Genomic DNA, 21,536 nt, shown 5'->3' on the forward strand with positions numbered 1-21,536 from the left:
CCCCAATGGAGGAGCTAGAGAAAGTACCCAAGGAGCTGAAGGTGTCTGCAACCCTATAGGTGGATCAACAATATGAACCAACCAGTACCCCCTGGAGCTCTCTAGCTGCATATGTAGCAGAAGATGGCCTAGTTGGCCATCATTGGGAAGAGAAGCCCCTTGGTTTTGCAAACCTTATATGCCCTAGTACAGGGGAACACCAAGGCTGAGAAGCAGGAGTGAGTGGGTAGGGGAGCAGGGTTGGGGAGAGGATATAGGGGACTTTTGGGATAGCATTTGAAATGTAAATGAAGAAAATACCTAATAAAAAATTGGAAGAAAATGTTAGATATTTTTACTTATGTTGTAATATATTAGATAAATATAAAATGTCAAAGAATAAATTAAAAACTCAAATAACTAAAAATATTAATAACATGTAAAATGTGTTATTTATGGGTTTAATGAGCTAATATTTATTGAATGGAAAGAAGGTAATTAATGATCTGATATATAGCTACCATTTAGGTAGTTTAGATTTTACCATCACTAATTTATATTACAAATTCAAAAAAGTAGTATTACATTTTAAAATATAAAAGTATAGATTAGAATGTTATAAATACAATAGTAAAGCTTCTTAGGTTTTTTTTTTTTTTTTTTTCTTTGCTTTTTCGGGACAGGGTTTCTCTGTGTAGCCCGGGCTGTCCTGGAACTCACTTTGTAGATCAGGCTGGCCTCGAACTCAGAAATCTGCTTGCCTCTGCCTCCGGAGGTCTGGGATTAAAGGCGTGCGCCACCATACCTGGCCATAACTTGAGCTTTTTGTTTTGTTTTGTTTTGTTTTTTCAAGACAGGGTTTCTCTGTGTAGCCCTGGCTATCCTGGAACTCACTCTGTAGACCAGGCTGTCCTCGAATTCAGAAATCCACCTGTCTCTGCCTCCGGAGTGCTGGGATTAAAGGCATGCGCCACCACGCCCGGCTGGCTTCTTAGTTTTTATCATCAGCTACACCAATGTAATTTTTTGACTATTGTGATTAGTTTTTTGACTAGTTTGGCCTTTTATTTAATATAAAACAACCCCCCCCATAAGAAAAAAACCAAAAAGAATCCCATAGTCGAAAACATTCCTCAAAAACAACAAAATTCTGTCACAGTGCTTTAATTCCAGCACTCCAGATGCAGAGGCACTCAGATCTCTGAGTTCCAGACTAGTCTGGTCTTACAAGTTCCAGGACAGTCAGGATTATATAGTTGAGACCTCTCAAAAAACAAAACAAAACAAAACAAAAAAACAGACACACACATAAAATTCTGCCTCTGCTGCTTCCTCAATTTCTTTAAAACATAGACTATAATTTATATGTGATAGAGTATTATGAAAACTGAATTAATACAGATTAAACAGTTCCTGGGTACTGTTTGGGAGAAGATAAAGCTGTGCTGTTATTCACTGATAGCATTCTTTGACTTAAGGGTTAGACTTCATGTATTAATGTACTGTTTATGCTTTGTTTTGTTGGTTTTTGGGTTTTTGTTTTTTGTTTTTGTTTTTTTTTTTGCTTTTTACTTTTTAGGGAAAAAACGTTTTTATATTTTCACTATTATAAATTTGTAAAACAGTTACTATTTTCCAGAAGGGGGAAAAATACAAGTGGCAGATAATTTCCAGAACCACTTTTTTCTGTTTCAGACTTTTCTTTATAAACTTGGTCTTTTCAGAGCAGTCAAAGCTCTTCAGTGTATGTGTATTGTCTTAAAGGGACAGTATTTGATTACTTCTCACTTTTCTAAACAAAACGTTTAGTATGTTTCGTTTTTCGTTGTAACTCACTGTTTTTTTTTTTCTTAGAAAATAAGATATGTGGAAGGAAATGACTAGATAATTATAAGAATAAACATGTATATTAAGACTTACCTAAAACATTAAGACTAACAAATGGCACTTTTTTTAATATATATTTTTTCTTTTAGTTGGTAGATAAACTTAATACCAATACTGAAATGGAAGAAGTAATGAATGATTACAACATGGTAAGAAAATACATAAATATAATCAATAGCTCCATATAAATCATATCCTATAAAATAAAGCACTATTTAGAAGTAGTTTGATAAAACTTTATGGACCTTATAGGCAGTTATGACTCTGATTATAAATATTCACAATTATTATTCAGCACCCTTCATTGTTCTTTTAAGTCTCGTTATACCCCTCCCGGTCCTTATCTCATTCCTCCTCACCCCGTCTCCAAGATGATATCTATCTCCACCCCCAGACTACTAGACCTCCCCACTCTCTGAAGCCTCAAGACTCTTGACAGTTGGGTGTGGGATTGGGTGCGTCTTCTCTCACTGAAGCCAGACCAGGCAGCCTTCTGTATACATGTGGGCCTCATATCAGCTCATCTATGCTGCCTGGTGTTGGCTCAGTGTCTGAGAGTTCTCAGGGGTCCAGGTTAGTTGAGACTGCTGGTCTTCCTAATGGGGTCTCCTTCCTCCTCAGTTTCTCCAGCTTTTCCCTGATTCAATCCCAGGGGTCCATTGGTTGGGTGAAAGTATCTACATCTGACTCTTTCAGCTGCTTGTTTGGCCTCTCAGAGGGCATGCTAGGCTCCTGTCTTTTATAAGCACACCATAGCATCAGTAATAGGGTCAGGCCTTTGAGCCTTCCCTTGAGCTGGATCCCAATTTGGACTTATCACTAAACCTCCTTTCCTTTAGTCTCTTCTCCATTTTTGTACCTGAAGTTCTTTTAGACAGGAACATGGGTCAGAGTTTTTGACTATGGGATGGCAACCCCATTCCTCTACTTGATGCCCTGTCTTTCTACTAGAGTTGGACTCTACAAGTTTCCTCTCCCCGCTGTAGGGCATTTCATCTAAGGTCTCACTTTGAGTCCTGAGAGTCTCTCACCTCCTACCTCTCAGGTTTGCCTGTTTCCATTCTTTCTGCTGGTTGTCAGGGTTTTACTCCCGTTTTTCCCCAACAACCCCAACTCCATGCCTGATCATAGTTTTCTCTTCCCCTCCTCCCCTTCCCCACCCATGTCTCTCCCTCCCTCTGCACCTACCTCCATTGCTTTCTTCTCCCTATCAAGGGGGATTGAGGCATCCTCACTTGGTCCATAAACCTCTGTTTCAACTGATCTTGCACTAAGGAAGTTCCATCTACATTTCTTGACTACATATTAGTTAACAGTATTTTGGTTTTAACCTTTTTAAAAAGATTTTATTTATTTTTATTTATATGAGTACACTGTAGCTGTCTTTAGATACATACCAGAAGAGTGCTTCAGATCCCATTACAGATGGTTGTGAGCCACCATGTGGTTGCTGGGAATTGAGCTCAGGACCTTTAGAAGAGCAGTCAGTGCTCTTAACTACTGAACCATCTCTCCAACCCTGGTTTTAACTTTTTTAAATGTTTCTTTAGGTTTTAATGTTTTAAAATAAAATTAAAACTCAATAGAAATACTATCTTTTAAAGTCTTCTTTAAAGTGCCTGGATGTTTGTCTGTAGGACTGTGCCCTATGCCCTCGGAGGCTAGAAAAGGGGGTCACATTGCCTGAAACTAGAGTAACAGATGGTTGTGAGCTCCTATATAAGTGCTGGAAAACAAATACAAGTCTTCTGGAAGAACAGCTAGTGCTCTTAACTGCTGAGCTATGTTTCCAATCTCTCATAGTTTTTGTAACAAGAAGGAAAAGGAATGGATATGATACTAGATATAGCTAATAATACTGTGTTTGGTAAATGAGAATTTGTGTTCAGTTAATATCTAATGTATTTTCACTTTAAACATTTGAATAAAGTATAGCAAGACCTGCAGCTTCTAATTTACTTATTTTTTGCTAGATTATAATTTATTTACATTATAAAAGGCTTCTATGAGAACAACATTTTTTAAAAAATTATTTTTTTCAAGACAGGATTTTTTTTTTTTTATGTAACCTTGTCTGTCCTGGAAGTTGCTCAGTAGATCAGGCTGGCCTTGAACTCAGAGATCTGTCTGTCTTTGCTTCTTGAGTGCTGAGAAAAATGACATGCCTCATGGAGCATGGTGGCAACACACCTTTAATCCCAGTACTTGGGAGGCAGAGGCAGGCGAATTTTCTGAGTTTGAGGCCAGAGTGAGTTCCAGGACAGCCAGGGTAGAGAAACCCTGTTTCGAAAAACAAACAAACAAACAAAAGACATGCCTCAGAACAGCCTGACTAAAACAAAACAGTAACAACAACATAAAACCCTAAAGCCCCAGAATTTTTAAAAAATGACTTGTAATTTGGGGTTCTAAAATAATTTTATAAATTATTTTTATTTTCATAAACTTAGAAATGAATATTATTTTTAGAAATAACAAAAACTTTGAAAACTATCTGGTCAGTTTTTTGTGGTATATCCAGATTCAGGTCTATGTATATAGAGCCAGCTAGGAGTCATTAGGAAATCATGAAGGATTTAAGGACAAAATTGTGTTGATTCTAGATTTAGCATATAGCTAATCAAGTATGTATGTATGTATTTATTTATTTTATTTACTTATATGAGTACACTGTAGCTATTTTCAGACATACTAGAAAAGGGCGTTGGATCTCATTGCAGATGCTTGTGAGCTACTGTGTGGTTGCTGGGAATTGACCTCAGGATCTCTGGAAGAGCAGGCAGTGCTTTTAACTGCTGAGCCATCTCTTTAGCCCCTAACCAAGTATTTAGTGAACATACAGTATATTATTGAAATGCTGTTTACATAAATTAAGTTTAAATTTAATTATTGGACAGATCACTAAAGAAAAATGAAGTATTTTGGTATGAGCTTATTATGTTAATATAAGGACTAATTTATTTATCTGGTAGTGTTTTTTGTTAGAGGAAAGTTGTATTTTTTTTCTAACTTTTGCATGTGGCATTATTGTAATTATAATAATCTCATTTAAATCATAATCTTTAGAGTAATTGTTACAGAGAGTTTGGTGGTTATCCTTTTTTTTTTAATGAATAATGTCTGTGTTAACTGTTTACACAGCTTAAAGCTCAAAATGATAGAGAAACACAAAGTATGGATGTCATATTTACCGAAAGACAATCGTAAGTACATATGCATAAATGAACTTTGGTATGTGGCTTATCTTGTGAGACATTTATTTCCTTATAAAATTTTAACTTTTTCTCTTATTTTGCTTTTGTTAATTGTTGGATTAAACTTTTATTTATTTTTATTTCATGTGCACTAACATTCTGCCTGCGTATATGTCTTGCAAGGGCATTGGAGCACCTGAAACTGGAGCCACAGAGAGCTGTGAGCTGCCATGTGGGCGCTGAGAACCGAATCTGGGGCCTCTGGAAGAGTATTCAGTGCTTCCAACCATTGAGTCATCTCTCCAGCCCTTAATTGTTGGATTCTTATGAGTCGATATTGTACTCAAACTCAGAAGTTTGTCAGTATCTCTGACTCTGTCTCCCAAGTGCTGGGATTACTGACAAGAACCACAACTGGCATCTTACTGAAACCTTACATTTAAAGTACATATTTGTAATAGAAAATGTATCATCATTTCTTAATTTACCATAACATCTTAATATTAAATTTATCTAAATGTCAAATATATGCTGTCTTATTTACTCCCAAGGAGCTAAATTCTATACAAAGGGAAGGTCTACCCAGTTTATAAGTAAGATTTCTGCTTCTAAAGACTTTTTTTTTTTAATATTTTTTTATTACGTATTTTCCTCAATTACATTTCCAATGCTATCCCAAAAGTCCCCCATACCCTTCCCCACCCACTTCCCTACCCTCCCATTCCCATTTTTTAGCCCTGGCGTTCCCCTGTACTGGGGCATATAAAGTTTGCNTGTCCAATGGGCCTCTCTTTCCAGTGATGGCCGACTAGGCCATCTTTTGATACATATGCAGCTAGAGTCAAGAGCTCCGGGGTACCGGTTAGTTCATAATGTTGTTCCACCTATAGGGTTGCAGATCTCTTTAGCTCCTTGGATACTTTCTCTAGCTCCTCCATTGGGGGCCCTGTGATCCATCCAATAGCTGACTGTTTCTAAAGACTTAAACTCTAAGATGAATTATGTCTTTATATCTAGCACTTAGGATTTTAACCTAGGCTTTTAAGTAGATTGAACTATGATCGTTTAGTTCCACTTTAGTGAAAGAAATTATCAATCAGTAGGCTTTGTACATTGTCATTGATGAGCATTATTTGAGAATTATGAAAAGATCTTCATTATTAGTCTTTTTTTGTAAGAAGGTATCACGTACATTTTTTTGAATATCTTTATTAAAGAGAAATTGGAATGTCAGAGCATTGTATGCTCGTGTATCATGTTCCAAGGTCTGTTGTCACATTTCTAGCTGTGTTCCATCTTCAGCTCTTTCCCTTCTCATGTATACAAAGAAAATCACAGAAAATGTGTTACACTACTTCATAAGTGTTCAGTGTTTTACAGATGCAAGTAAATACACTTAGTTTTTCCACATATACAATGGTAAAATACATATTTTGCTGGTTTTTAATTCCATTCTTTAAACTGTTAAGTTGTTAAAATAATATTTGCAGCTTAGCTATTATAAGAGAATTGGTAAACATTTCACTTTAGATAGACCCTTCCTATGTTAGGGCTATTTTTTCCAGAATATGTCTTTTGGTCTATTAATATGCTGTGAGCTATTAGCTTATTCTTCCAAGAAAGGGTTTGTTTATCAAATAAATTTTAATGTTTCTGTGTGTGTATGGAATACACACACAGTGAAAGAGAGAGAGAGAGAGAGAGAGAGAGAGAGAGAGAGAGAAACAAACGAACCCAGGGACGAGAGAGAGAGAGAGAGAGAGAGAGAGAGAGAGAGAGAGAGAGAGAGAGAGAAAAGAGAGAAACAAACGAACCCAGGGACCTGAACATGCTATACAGATGCCCTTCAAAAACTTAGTACTGTACTCTTGAGTTATCAGAGAACACCTGAGCTTAGTAAAATCTATAAGTACTAAAGGAAAAAAAAATCTTTAACTATGTTTAGATTTAGATTCCGTCAGTAATTTGACCAGTTGCCTTTTTCTTCCTCTATAAATGGTTGTCAGTGTCATTATAGAAAAATCAGTGTTCTACAAATCGATTTGGGAAACATTGCTCTGTTTATTGAAACAGAGATAGATGTGTGTGGATTACTTAAATATTCTCAGTTCTAGCTCACAATAATTTTAAAAATAATCTCCCAAAAGAAATAGAGAAATGATTGGGTCTTTTAAAGAAAATTCATAATTGTTATGATGCCCAGTTTAGGAGCCATTGTAATATTAATCATGGCAATTGTATATGGAATTCTTCCTAACAATCACTGTCATATTCAGTAGTGATTAGTAGGGATTATTCCAAATCACTATATTTGCGCTTTAAATTGCTACAATTTTTTTTAAAGATTTATTTATTAGTATATGTTCGCTGTAGCTGTCTTCAAACGCACCAGAAGAGGGTATCAGATCTCATTATGGGTGGTTGTGAGCCACCATGTGGTTGCTGGAATTTGAACTCAGTACCTTTGGAAGAGCAGTCGGTGCTCTTACCCACTGAACCATCTCACCAACCGTGCTACAAATTTTTGAGGAAATTTTGTTTTTAAGTTTAGGCAGCATATTCTTCAATTCTGTGAATTCATTTGTGAACATAAGATCACTTTATATTGTTAAAGCTGCCTGTTCCTCACTTTGATAATATAAGCCTAAAATTTGTATTTCTTTATTGATTATAATTTTAGTATAACTTAAGACATCACAGCATGTGTATTTTTTAATAAGAATCTGCTCATTTTAGTTGGTAAATAATTGTCCTTAGGCCTTGTTTTTAGCAATCTGTAGTTTCCTGAACACTGCTGACACTAGTAAATGCTGGTAGTATACATAAATCATTAAACTTACAGCTAACCAGTGTATGAGTGATTGCATTTAGACTTCCTTGTGAAATATAGTAAAAAGTAATAACTGTGATATTAACATAAGGTACTAATTAATATGAAGGTTTGCTGTTTATAGTTTTGTTTGCCAAATAAAAATCTCTGTCTAAGCTATAAATAGACTGAAAGTATTTTTCAGAATTTCAACACGATAAAATTACTTTTCTTCATGTACCTCATTGATATCTATGTATCTGTCTTCAATAAAGCCATCATCATCTACCACAAATGCATGCAACTGTTCAAATATCACTGTGGTGTCTTCAGAGTTTGTATCTGTTATTTGTGAAAGAGAACTTGGGTTTCTTGTAAGACCATTTTCATAGGTTTCTGCCTCATGCTCTTCCAGGCGATGATGGTTGTAACTCAGCAGAATATTGTACCATACTGGGCACTTGATAGCAATGAAGATGAGTAGTGAAGTTAGCAGTACAGTGGCAACAACACCAACCAGGAAAGCCCAGCTTTTCCCAAGAGGCTCATGCTCTTAAATAGAAGAGAGAAATTTTGTTAAGTTGACAGAAGTCAAGCAGAATTGGAAAGGAACATACTTTATAGTTTTCTGTGAATAAAATTACTAATACACTAAAGACAAGTATGGACAAGGAAAATCATTTACCAAAATGACTACAAGTTGACCAACCCTAACTAAAAAATGCTCCGACATTTGTAACTTAACCTTTTGAGCCCTACCATGACTTCCCAAGTGGAAAACTCATAGAAGGCTTCAGCAGACAGACAGGTCACAGAAAAAAGACAGATTATCTTCAGACTACACACATGTAGTATTTTTGACACATAGATGAATTTTATGTTTAGACTTGGATCTCCTCTCAAATATGCAGTACTCCATATTAAAAGAAAACCAGGTATTGTTACAAGCTCATATAAAGCCATTAACATATGCTTGTGAAGTGTGGTGTCTAGTCTAGTAGATAGTAATTAGTATTGATATCATGCACATGGCATCTAAGTGAGCATGGGTTAGAATTCCAATATTTTATAAATTTTTGTTGAGATGAAGAATTGTTCTTTTACATTCTTCCTAGAAACTCCAACCAGTAAAAGACAAAAAGAACAGTATGTTTAGTACCGATACCTTCAGCAATAGTAATACTCAAAATCAGTACATTACCTGAGGTCCATGTTAAGTTGTGTGAAGAGCTATCAAAAGATGAATTCCTAATGGACTGAAAATCTTCAGTTATAGTGGAAATAAATTTAGAGTGGCATTCAGTTGTGAAGGGTGCTGACTTGATGCTGTAGTGCTTTAGCTCATCTGGGTAGCTACACGTGGTGGTGCTCTCGTTTTCTGGTAAAGGAATAAAGATACATTATGGACGAGAAAAGTAGTTCATAACACAATATTGATTTAGCATTTTTGATAAGTCTGTTTCATTAGATGATAAGAAGGGCTGGAAAGATGGTTCATTAGTTAAAAGCACTTGGTAGTGTTGCAGAGAATCTGCATTGAATTTCCAGCTTCTATGTGGTGGCTCATGATCATCTTTAACTTTAGTTTTGGAAGATCCAGGGCCCTCTTCTGAACTTGCAGGCACCAGGTATACACCTGGTGCATATACATGTAGGCAGAATACTTATAATGCAAAATAAATGAACCAAAGTTTTTTTATTGTAAGATAGTGACTCTATATTTACATGTCTATGTATTAATCCATATTCATGTTATATAGATTAAATGCAGTGTGTATTTTTCATTTGGTTTTTCTGTTGGAAAATTTCTTTTTGGGATAGCATTGGAAATGTAAATGAGGAAAATACCTAATTAAAAAAAAAGATTATTGTTGTAATCTGGTTTTCAAGCAGAGCATGATGTGCAGTTAACAACATAAGTCAACACCTTGGGTTCAGTCTCCAGTGCTAGAATTAGGCATACCTTGTGTATTTTGTGATACAATACCCTAAAGAATATATAGGAAGTTCTTGAACATCCTTTTTTAAGCTAGGACCTTACTGTGTATTCCTAGCTGGTCTGGAACTAACAGAGATCTATCTGCCTCTGTCTCCCAAGTTCTAGAATTAAATGTGTGCCCTATCACACCTAACATATAAAATTAATGTTTTATAACGTCCCCTCTTGTATATATCTTTAAATTGCCACCCCCCCTACAAGGTTGGGTGAGAGCATGTCTATTCTGAAGTTTCTTTCAGCTGTTTTGTTTTGTTTTGTTTTGTTTTTGCAGGGGGGGGCGTGTTGTTTGTTTGGTTTATTTTAACTGTTGTAGAAATGAAGTTCAAGGCCTGCGTCAACTATTGAGCAATGCTTCTAGCCCAGCTGTTTCTTTTTGTCTGTTCTAATCTGACATAAGCCATCAAAGCTCAGTCACATTGTCTTAATGCTTGACTTGAAGTAGGATAGCTTACCTAATGTCACATTAGACATGTTCAGCCAGTTCTGCAACTCAAGTAGACCACAGGTACAGTTCCATGGATTTCCATCCAGAGTTAGTATCTCCAGATGAGGTAGCTGTGGTGCATCGAAGAGGCGTATCAAATTGCCTTGCAGATTCAGAACTTTTAGGTTATTTAGAGGCACAAATGTATCGGGATTCAGTTGTAATATTTTGTTTTGGCAAAGAAATAATTGTTTTAGTTCATTTAAGCCAACAAATGAACCCTGTTGAATTACACTGATTGAATTTCCACAGATATTTAAAATTTCTAGGTTGAGAAGATTCCTGAAACTGCTGTTATATAAGGCAGTGATGTTATTCTCCATCAAGTAGAGCTCAGTGAGTAAAGAGTACATCTGTAGCACCCTGCTATCTGCAGCATTCAGAGTAATTCGGTTATAACTGAGATCAAGAATGGTAACATTGGTACTAATACCCTCTGGAATCAAAGCATAATTCCTTCTGCTGAAATTACATGTGACTTCCTAGAAAAGAAAAGAAAAACAGAAATGATTTAATCAGAATTGATTAAAGTTACATATCCAAGAAGAGATATTGGATCATTCTGGAAAAAGTTGACCTTAAACATAAAAAAGGAAGAGCAAATGTGTTTCTTTATGCAAATAGAATAATGAAGAGTAAGGAAATTCTGATGCAACCACTTAGGGAGATCCAAAGATATCTTCCACCTGTTATATAAGCATTACAGAAAGAGTATTTCAATGTTTCTCTTATAGAAATACAAGGGAAATATAATTCTGTTGACTTACTTAACCTGAAGTATTGGCATATGCTTGTGATCCCAGCACTTGTGAAGTCTTAGGCAGGAGACTAACAAGTACAAGAACAACCTTGGCTGCAAAGTGAGATGCTTTCTCAAAAATACAGACAAAACAGACTGAATCCTTACTTGATGTTTTAGCATACGAGATAAATATATATGGGAGAATTGTTTAAAAGTAAGTATTTTGAAGTTTGTGTAGATACTATTGCATACCTAGGAATAGAATAATTGCTTTTATTTTTGTTTGGGGGGGGCTTCGTTTAAGACAGGGTACTCTATGCAGCCCTTGCTGTCCTGGAACTCACTTCTATAGACTAAGCTGACCTTGAACACAGAGATCTATCTACCTGTCTCTGCTTCCCAAGTACTGGGATTAAAGATGTGTACCATCACCACCCAGCTGCTCTCTACCAAATATGGACCTATCCTGGTTGTGGTGATACACACTTTTAATCCTAGGAAGAGGCAGATGCATTTCTATAAGTTTTAAGGACAGCCTGGTTTACATAGTTGTCTCAAAACAACATCAAATTAAATCATGATTGTTAATGAGCTATAATACAATTCTTGGCTAGCTCTGCTGTTGAAATAATAATGCAGCCACATGATGATAAGCTACATAAGTGAGTTTTTAAGTTTCTTCCATTTTCTGTTTTGTATTGATTGACATGATGGGTTTGTGTTGATGTTTACTTGCAATAGAGTCTCAGTATATTGCAGTAGATGGCCAACTCTTGATCATCCTGCCTCCATCTACTACATGATGGATTACAGGTTTATGTTAGCACAGTTGACTTAGTTGCTTAAAAACTGTTTTATGGTTTATTTTTGGCAGAACTAGGGGTTGAGCTAAGGCAGCATACAAAAGCTCCCCTACTGAGCTCTATGCTAAGCCTGTATTTTATTTATTTACATTATTATTTTATAGATGTAGATTATGTGCTTACCTGTGTGTGGAAGAGGAGAGGAGGAGAGGTCAATGTTAGATGCAATTTAGATTCTCATGTTTGTAGCAAACCATTTCACCTTTCTTACCCCCATCCTATGGTTCGATTTGAACTGATTTGTTTTTTCTTGTGTGTGTATGTGTCCTGATTTTTTTTTTTTTTGGTCTTGAAACTAATCTCTGATTTTAATAGCTAAGAGTTTCCAGAGTTGTACATTATTCAGCTTTTAAATTTTAAAAAAAAACTTTATGTGTATGTGTGAGTCCCTCATGTAAGTATGAGCATCATGTGTCTGCTTGGTGTCTGTGAAGGCCAGAAAGAGCTTCAGTACTCTGCATCTGGGATTACAGGTACTTATGAGCCACAGTGTGATTTCTAGGAAAGGAACCTGAGTTCTCTGCAGGAGCAGAAAGTGCTTTTTTTTTTTTTTTACATAGCATATTTTATTTTCTAACTTTTGTAAAGTATCAAAAACTTTAGCAGAATAACATAGAAACTAAATTGACAACATAGACAACAAATGATAAAGAATATTAAAGCTTTCTGATTAAATACGAACCATTAGTAAAATAGAAATTACAGACCCCAATTCATCATTCTCAAAGTCCAGATATTGCAGTGAACTTCTGTCTAGTTCTTAAAGTCATTTGGATTAAGAGTTGTGAAGATTTATAATGGATTTCATATACTACCAAATATATTTTATGCCCTTAGCATAAAATGTGATATTTTTTAATAAATTTTTTTATTATGTATTTTCCTCAATTACATTTCCAATGCTATCCCAAAAGTCCCCCATTCCCTCCCCCTACCCCCCTACCTACCCATTCCCGCTTTTTGGCCCTGGCATTCCCCTGTACTGGGGCATATAAAGTTTGCGTGTCCAATGGGCCTCTCTTTCCAGTGATGGCCGACTAGGCCATCTTTTGATACATATGCAGCTAGAGTCACAGAAAATGCTCTTAACTGCTGAACCATCTTTTTGGTTCCATTTGGTCAGCTTCTATAAAGAATTCACTTTATAAAACAAAGAATGATTTGTCAAATTGGGCTTTTGCCCAGAGGTTACAGAATTTTAGTATACATAGATTAGTAAATAATTTTATTTTATTTTAAATTGAATTTATTTTTGTACATGTGTATTTGTGTGTGTGTTTGTGTATCCATGTGTCTGTGTGTCCCTGTGTGTTTGTTGTGTGTGCTTTCACGACTCTCCATGCAAATGCATGCCATAGCACATATGGGGGCAGAATACAGTTTTCAGGAGTTCTCACTGTGGTTTAGAGATGGAACTCAGGTTGTTAGGCTCGGTGGCTTGCACCTTTAGCTGCTAAGACATCTTACTGGCTCACAAAATTAATGTTTAATAGTTTGTCAGTTGTGTTTATTTCTCTTTTGTTAGTCTTTTGCTTCTATGTATTTTACTAGATTTCTATACAGTATATTTGAGAACATTTTTATTGTTGGTTGAAACTTACTGTTTCAGAAGCTTGGCTTTTGACAGATGGTAGCAGCACGGAGAAGAGCCAAAACACGAAGCGTGTGCCTTTCATATCGAAGGCCTACGAGAAAAGAGAGTAATCCCATCTCAAAAGATAGTAGCGCTTTAGAGGCTGAGGACATGCATGTATTTTTCTTTTCTTCTTTTTTTTAAATATTTATTTATTTATTATTATATGTAAGTACACTGTAGCTGTCTTCAGACACACCAGAAGAGGGCGTCAGGTCTCATTACGGATGGTTGTGAGCCACCATGTGGTTGGTGGGATTTGAACTCTGGACCTTCGGAAGAGCAGTCGGGTGCTCTTACCCACTGAGCCATTTCACCAACCCCCGTATTTTTCTTTTAAAAGAAAACATGAAACACTCACATTGCTTTTCATTATCCTATTACTAACCTTTACCAACTAAACAGCCCCTGAAGACACTGAGATTCAGGGTTTTTCTCGTGTGTTTTATTAGCTTCAGATGTCATGAAAAAAGAGTTGTATTAAAAATGTTTCAGCATATATGTATATGAAAAATCTCAAAGGAACATATTTATTATGTATGACATATGATTATGTGTATACTTCACTAGGTTGGTGCTTCTTGGTATTTTAAATTTGAGTGTTGTATTAATATTATTGATCAATTTGGAGTGGTGGAAGATAAAAATCACTAGTTTTTTTTTTTCAAGTATTCTCTACCATAATTTCCAGTATATTGACCCATCACTTTCTTACAGATATTTAATGATTTTTTGCCAGATGAATATTGTGGGTTTATAATGTTATTACCACATGTAAATTATTGTTTACTGAACCCTGAAAATAGCATGATTACTTTTTCCATTTTAGGCTATTTTTCTGATAAACTGAGCTTATTTTTCTCATGTGTTTAGTTTTCTGTGTTTTTTTTTTCATGAGTTTATTCCCATGCTTTTCCATAGCAAATTTCTCAGTAATTAGTAGGTGCTTTACTTAAGTATTCCCTCCGTATCAGCTGCATAAAAAGCGTCTGCTGGAGCCGGTTCCTGTGCTTAGTCTAGAGATGTGGACTGAGGAGCCCACGGCTGTTCACTTCTGCCTTTCAGGTATACATTCTCTGTAGTCTTTGTTACACATTCTTGTTTTCTAGAATTCCCAGTCTTATTTTATTGTTTTGGGTTTTTGTTTTGTTTTGTTTTTTTTGGTTTTTTTTTTGTTTTTTTTTTTTTTTTTTTTTTTTGAGAGAAATCTGTATAGCCTGTCTGTCCTAGAACTCACTTTGTAGACCAGGCTGGCCTCGAACTCAGAAATCCGGCTGCCTCTGCCTCCCGAGTTCTGTTCTGTTCTGTTCTGTTCTTTTCTTTTTTCTTTTTTCTTTTTGGTGGGGCATCATAACTTTTAAAAATGACCATGGGAAGGACCTTTGTGTTGTTCTTTTTTTTTTTTTTTTCAGCTTGGATGGTTATTTGTTTTTAAATTTAATTTTATTTGTAATTCATTTTTTAAAATCCATATTCCACCCTCCCACCCTCCAACTGCTCCACATCCCACACCCTCTCCCCACAACACCCTATCTCTACATGGATGCTCTCACTCTCCACTCCATCTGAACTCTTAAACTCCCTAAGGTTTCCAGTCTCTTGAGGGTTAGGTGCATCTTCTCTAAATGAACACAGAGCGGGAAGTCCTCTACTGTATGTGTGTTGGGGGCCTCATATCAGCTGGTGTATGCTGTCTGTTTGGTGGTCCAATGTCTGAAAGATCTTGGGGGTCCAGATTAATTAGAACTGCTCGTCCTCCTATAGGATCGCTCTTCTCCTCATATTCTTTCAGCCTTCTCTAATTCAACATGAGAGATCAGCTGCTTCTGTCCATTGGTTCGGTGCAAATATCTACATCTGACTCTTTCAGTTGCTCGTTGGGTCTTTTGGAGAGCAGCCATGATAGACCCTTTTTTGTGAGATCTCCATAGCCTCAGTAATAGTGTCAGGCCTTGGGACCTCCCTGTGCTGCTGGACCTTCTTTTCCTCAGGCTCCTCTCCATTCCCATCCCTCTAATTCTTTCATACAGAAACTATTATGGGTCAGAGATGTGACTGTAGGATGGCAACCCCATCCCTCACTTGATGTCCTGTCTTCCTGCTGAAGGTGGGCTGTATAAGTTCCCTCTCCCTACTGTTGGGCATTTCATCAAAGGTCCCTCCCTGTGAGTCCTGGAAGTCTCTCACCTCCCAAGTCTCTGGTCTACTCTGCCCACCCCCCACCCCCATCTCCTGAGGTTGCCTGTTTACAGTCTTTCTGCAGGCCCTCAGGGCTTCAGTCCTTTTCCCTCACACAATACCAGATCAGGTTCCCTTCTCCTCCCCACTCTTCCCTCCCACCCCATCCACTTTCCTCTCAGGTCCCTCCCTCCCTCCCTCCCCCCCCCTCCCTCCCCACTTATGATTGCTTTCTTCTCTCTCCCAAGTGGGAAAGAGCAAGTCTCAAATTCATCTGGAAAGGCAAACAAAACAAAACAAAACAGAATAGAGAAAACAATTTTTAACAATAAGAGAACATTTGGAGGAATCACCATCCCTGGCCTCAAGCTTTACTACAGGGCAATAGTGATAAAAACTGCATGGTATTGATACAGAGACAGAAATGTTGATCAGTGGAGTAGAATTGCAGACCCAGAAATAAAACCACACACTTACCCATACTTGATTTTTGACAAAGGTGCCAAAATATGCAATGGAAAAAAGAAAGCATCTTCAACTAATGGTGCTGGTCTAACTGGCTGTCTGTGTGTAGAAGCATGAAAATAGACCTATATTTGTCACCTTGAACAAAGCTCAAGTCCAAGTGGATCAAGAACCTCAACATAAAACCAGATACACTGAATCTAATAAAAGAGAAAGTGGGAAAGAGCTTTGAACTCATTGGTACAGGGGGAAGTTTCCTAAACAGAACTCCAGTGGCTCATGCTCTATGATAATAATTGATAAACAGGACCTCATGAAATTGGAAAGCTTCTGTAAGGCAAAGGACATAGTCAGTAAGACATATTGGCAACCTACAGATTGGAAAAAAAAAAAACTTCACTAACCCCCCATCCAATAGAGGGCCAATATCCAAAATATATAAATAACTCAAGAAACTAACCACCAAACAAACAAACAAACAAACAACCCAGTCAAAAAATAGGGTATAGAACTAAACCAAGATTTCACAACTGAGGAATCTCGAATGGCTGAGAAACACCTAAAGAAATGTTCAAAGTCCTTAGTGATCAGAGAAATGCAAATCAAAACGACCCTGAGATTCCACCTTATACCAGTCAGAATGGCTTAGATCAAAACCTCAGGTGACAACACATGTTGGAGAGGATGTGGAGAATGCTGGTGGGATTGCAAACTGATACAACCACGCTGGAAATCAATCTGAAGGTTCCTCAGAAAATTGGAAATAGATTTACCTGAAGACCCAGCTATACCACTCTTGGGAATATACCCAAAAGATGGCCCACCATGCCACAGGAGCACGTGTTCTACTATGTTCTTAGCAGCCTTATTTGTGATAGCCAGAAGCTGGAAATAAGCTAGATGACCCACTACAGAAGAATGGATGCAGAAAATGTGGTTCATTTACACAATGAAATACTACTCAGCTATTATTAAGAATGAGGACATCCTAGCAGGGTGTGGTGGTGCACACCTTTAATCCCAGCACGAGGGAGGCAGAGGCAGGTAGATTTCTGAGTTCAAGGCCAGCCTGGTCTACAAAGTGACTTCCAGGACAGCCAGGGCTATACAGAGAAACTGTCTCAAAAAAAAAAAAAAAAAGAGGACATCCTGAGTTTTGCAGGCAAAAGGATGGAACTAGAAAATATGATCCTGAGTGAGGTAACACAGATGTGAAAGGACATGCATGGTATGTACTCACTAATAAGTGGATATTAGCACCCCCCCCCAAAAAAAAAAAAAACCCATACAGAATACACAAGATACAGTCCACACAATTCAAAAGGCTCAACAAGCTGAAGTGCCCAAGTGAGGATGCCTCGGCCCTACTTGGGAGAAGAAAGCAATCGGTCAGGGCAGAGGTCTGGAGGTCTTTTTGCCTCCTCCTCTACTTCTAGAATACCTGATAATAGTAATTAAATAAGTTCCTGTACTAGAAATCAAGTGAATTTTCTGCTTTTTCCATTGTTAACATGGGAAAATTTGCTTTTGCAGTTTACATTTAACTATTAACTTTTAGACTTCTAAATTTTATTTTTATTTCCCAGTCCATTCTCTCTGTTTTTGTGGGCTTATACTCCCTTTTACCTTTAACTTTTATTTTAGTCAGGTTTTAAATAGGAGCCAAAGTTAATAGGTATATTCAGTATGCTGCCCAAAGTAGAAATTGCCTCGTATTGAAAAGTAATAATCTTAGTAGTTATTTTCTATTTAATCATTTTATTCATGTTGATGTTTCATATTCTGTCTCTCTATCTATTTTCTCAGAGTCATCCCAGAAACCTTTTTACATACAAATATGTTTGAACGGATTTAGTTATTATCATCTTTAGGGAGTCTGCTAAAATTTAATCTTTATATCTGAAAGCATTTATTATAAATACTTATTGAAGATTTTTAAAAAGATTATTGAATCCAAGCAAGAAGTAGAAAAACTAAGTAGATTAAGAAGACTCTTTTGACTTACTGAAGTCTGTTTGCTCATAGGTGATAAGAATTTATTATTTTTCAGTGCTGGTCTATTCTTATCCGCTCATTTATTGCTTTCAATTTGTTGATCTGTTTAAGTTAATTTCCCTTCTTTTTGTCATTTCATAATCAAACTTGCTAGAAAAAGCTACTTTGCTTCCTAGATTTTATACAATATGCATTTTATATGATATATATATACACATACACACAAACATATATATATATTTATATATATATTTACTCTTTTAGAGCCATAATGAGATCAAATGACATCTTATTCCACACCATTGGCTAAAAAGGGAGATGCCTAGGTCATTTATCAAAGCTAGCTTACCTGTACTAGGAACAGTTTTATAGCATCTTTGATGGCTTGCACTTCTCAGTGGTATGGTAAACTTAGTCCTGAAGTCCCCAGTGGTACACAGACATGAATGAGGAAGAATAAGTAACAGAAGTGATAGTTTTCAGGCATATGGGCTACAGATGGCTAGAGATAGCAACTAGGGTATAAACAAATGAACTGATTTAAGAAAAGAGATGGGTGGAACAGAAGCAAGTTAGGGCCAGACATGCTTTTATCCCAACACTAGGGAGGCAGAGGCAGGAGGATCTATGTGTTTGAGGCTACCATGATCTCATATGCATTCTAGGTCCTGTCTCAACCCCGCCCTACCCCCGCCCCAGAGATAAGGAATAAAAGTGGAGTTGGGGCAGGGTTGTCAAGGGAGAAGGAGTTAGAGGATCATGTTATGTTTACCACCTAGTTATTGCTTTCTAGGGTGTGTTAAAAGACAGCTATGGAGTTAGAAATTTTTTCTTGATGAAGTTTAGGCTGAAAGGCAGCATATATTCAGGGCTTTACACTTTGTAAAGTGTATCTGCAGCATTACGATGTTTAAAGTTTCCATGCACACTGTCTGCAGGCTTCTTCACGTAATGCTTATAATTTTTGCTAGGGGAGAGATCAATAGAGAGTGAATGGTAACCATTGTGATACTAAATAAATCCCCAGACAGAAACATTTCCTTCAGAAAGTCGATTTTAAACCATTTTTTAAAAACACAGTTAAATGAAAAACCTTTTTAAGGTTTTCTCAATTTGAAAGTTATTTTGAAATGATTTTTTGTGTTTTAAAATGAATTTTAAAAATCAGGAAGAATTAGAGTATCAGATTCTGTTAGCTGGCTTATGGATTTAAGAGCTCTTTACACAGGAAAACCAAATGTATACACAAAGGAATGATGCTGATATGGAAATTGTGATTCTCTTAAATCAATTTTTCAGTACAAGTTTAGGAATTTTGGGTTATTTTTATATGACTTCATATGAGCAATGAGATTAAAAAAAAAAGATTCTGCATTTGTTTTGGTTTTGTTAAATAAAGTCCAGAAGTAATTTTACTGTTCAAAATTTTACATATTTATGCCATAATACAGTGCTTTTGGAGTAAAGTGTTGTTGACAGTTATAATTATTACTCTAACTACTTTATGATTTTTATATTTTAAAACTTAAATAATAACTTATTAGAAATTATATTTGAAAACTAATAATGATGGTAGTAATCACCCAACATCAGTAGTTTCAACTAATCCTTTTGATCTTGTAACTTTTTTTAAGTATAGCATAGAGTTTATTCAGGGCATGGGGAGGGGAGTAAAGAGGGTAGTAGAGGCAGAGAAAGACAGAGAGAAGGAGAGAGTAGAGAAGTAGAGGCCTGCCATGGCCATGAGCACGTGGAGAAAGGAGGAAGGGAAGGAGATGGGGAAGGGGAGAGCAAGAGCAGTAAATTTGTTTTAAGGTTAAAGTTACTTCAGACTTCTCTGATTAACATTTAAAAATTAAAACATTAAAAATTAAAGATGATATTAAAAATTTGATTCACTAGATGATAACTTTTGTATTCCATTATAAGTTGACTTGTAAAGAGCCGTTGCCTGTTGCATAGGTTTATATTATTTCTGCAGTAGACAGTGTGAAAATATGATCATGCCCTCTGCTCTTTAGCACTAATGGCAAGGATTGCTCTACAGATCTGACAGAGTTAGCAACAACTTGGCCTTAAGTATGTAAGCGCTTACCTTTCCTTTCTCCTCTGTGTGTCTGAGAGCAGTGTGTGCGAGGAGTTTACTCTGCTTCTTCTACACCATTAGAAAAGCCTGTGTCAGACGGTCGCATTTCACGGTTCTAACCTTTGTACTCGTAAACAAGTGATTAAAGGCAAGCTGGACTTCCTTAGCAAAAGATTGACTAGAACTTAGTTTCTTAAAGACATCCTTGACTTTTTAAGTATAACAAGTAACATAGGTTACTTAGTTTTTGTGTTTCACTTCAAAATTTTATCAAAATATTAACAATTTTATTTTGTGGCTTAAAGTGTAAAATATTGAGAGTATTTTTGGAAGATGTTACTGTCTAAGTTAGTTAGGTTTCTATCCTTGCACAAACGTCATGACCAAGAAGCAGTTGAGGAGGAAAGGTTATTCAGCTTATACTTCCACATTGCCGTTCATCACCAAGGAAGTCGGGACTGGAACTCAAGCAGGTCAGGAAGCAGGAGCTGATGCAGAGGCCGTGGAGGGATGTTCATTACTGGCTTGCTTCCCCTGGCTTGCTCAGCTTGCTTTCTTATAGAACCTAGGACTACCAGCCCAGGGATGGCACCACCCACAATGGGCTGGACCCTCCCACCCTTGATCACTAATTGAGAAAATGCCTTACAGCTGGATCTCATGGAAGCATTTCCTCAAGGGAGGCTCCTTTCTCCCTTTCTCCTTTTCAAGTTGACACTCAAAACTACCCAGTACAGTTTCTAAAGTAATGTAGGTTAATATTAAAGCTATTTTAGATTCTGCTAGATTCAACTGAAAAATATATCACCAAATTTTATATTCCACTGCCTTTCAACATTGTTGTCTGCTCATTTTTACGATACCTTGCTTTTATTAGTCACTTTACTGCCAAGTTATTACAAGGGCAAAGTGCTCAAGCCATTTAAAGACCTGGCAGCCATTACATACCTTCATACCTTGTGATGCAGTCTTAACCCTCTGGAAGGTAGAATGCAATACAGTACTAGCTCCCACCAATCTACAGTGACTACTGCAAGAAACAAGGGTTTGTCGAGTCATGAAATATAGGTGAGCTCATGAACTCACCTAAATTTTAACACTAGAATGCACATACTAATTATTGATGGTCAGAGGGAAAATATGACTGCCTGTTCAGTGAAGAAGAAAGAAAGAATGAAAGAAAGAAAGAAGAAAAGAAAAAAAAGGAAGAAATTCCTGTGTC

The 21,536-nt window shown here is 36.6% G+C and overlaps 2 protein-coding genes across 2 annotated transcripts in view; one reads left to right on the top strand and one right to left on the bottom strand.

Annotated features, from left to right (window-relative positions):
- Nucleotides 1-21,536, top strand: part of Ift74 (intraflagellar transport 74) — a 78,177-nt gene that overhangs the window by 16,730 nt on the left and 39,911 nt on the right. The window contains exons 7-8 of the mRNA XM_029476441.1: nt 1,956-2,015; nt 5,008-5,069. Coding sequence (XP_029332301.1) covers nt 1,956-2,015; nt 5,008-5,069 — 122 coding nt within the window. The remainder of the gene's footprint in view (nt 1-1,955; nt 2,016-5,007; nt 5,070-21,536) is intronic.
- Lrrc19 (leucine rich repeat containing 19) lies at nt 7,493-20,451 on the bottom strand. Its single transcript, XM_021159282.2, has 5 exons — nt 20,324-20,451; nt 13,559-13,642; nt 10,321-10,834; nt 9,071-9,247; nt 7,493-8,421 (listed from the first exon to the last, which is right to left on the bottom strand). Exons 2-5 carry the CDS (start codon nt 13,631-13,633, stop codon nt 8,093-8,095), a joined length of 1,095 nt encoding a protein of 364 aa, XP_021014941.1. The 5' UTR covers nt 13,634-13,642; nt 20,324-20,451; the 3' UTR covers nt 7,493-8,092.

The sequence above is a fragment of the Mus caroli genome, chromosome 4 (genome assembly GCF_900094665.2).
Source record: "Mus caroli chromosome 4, CAROLI_EIJ_v1.1, whole genome shotgun sequence".
Classification (NCBI taxonomy): domain Eukaryota; kingdom Metazoa; phylum Chordata; class Mammalia; order Rodentia; family Muridae; genus Mus; species Mus caroli.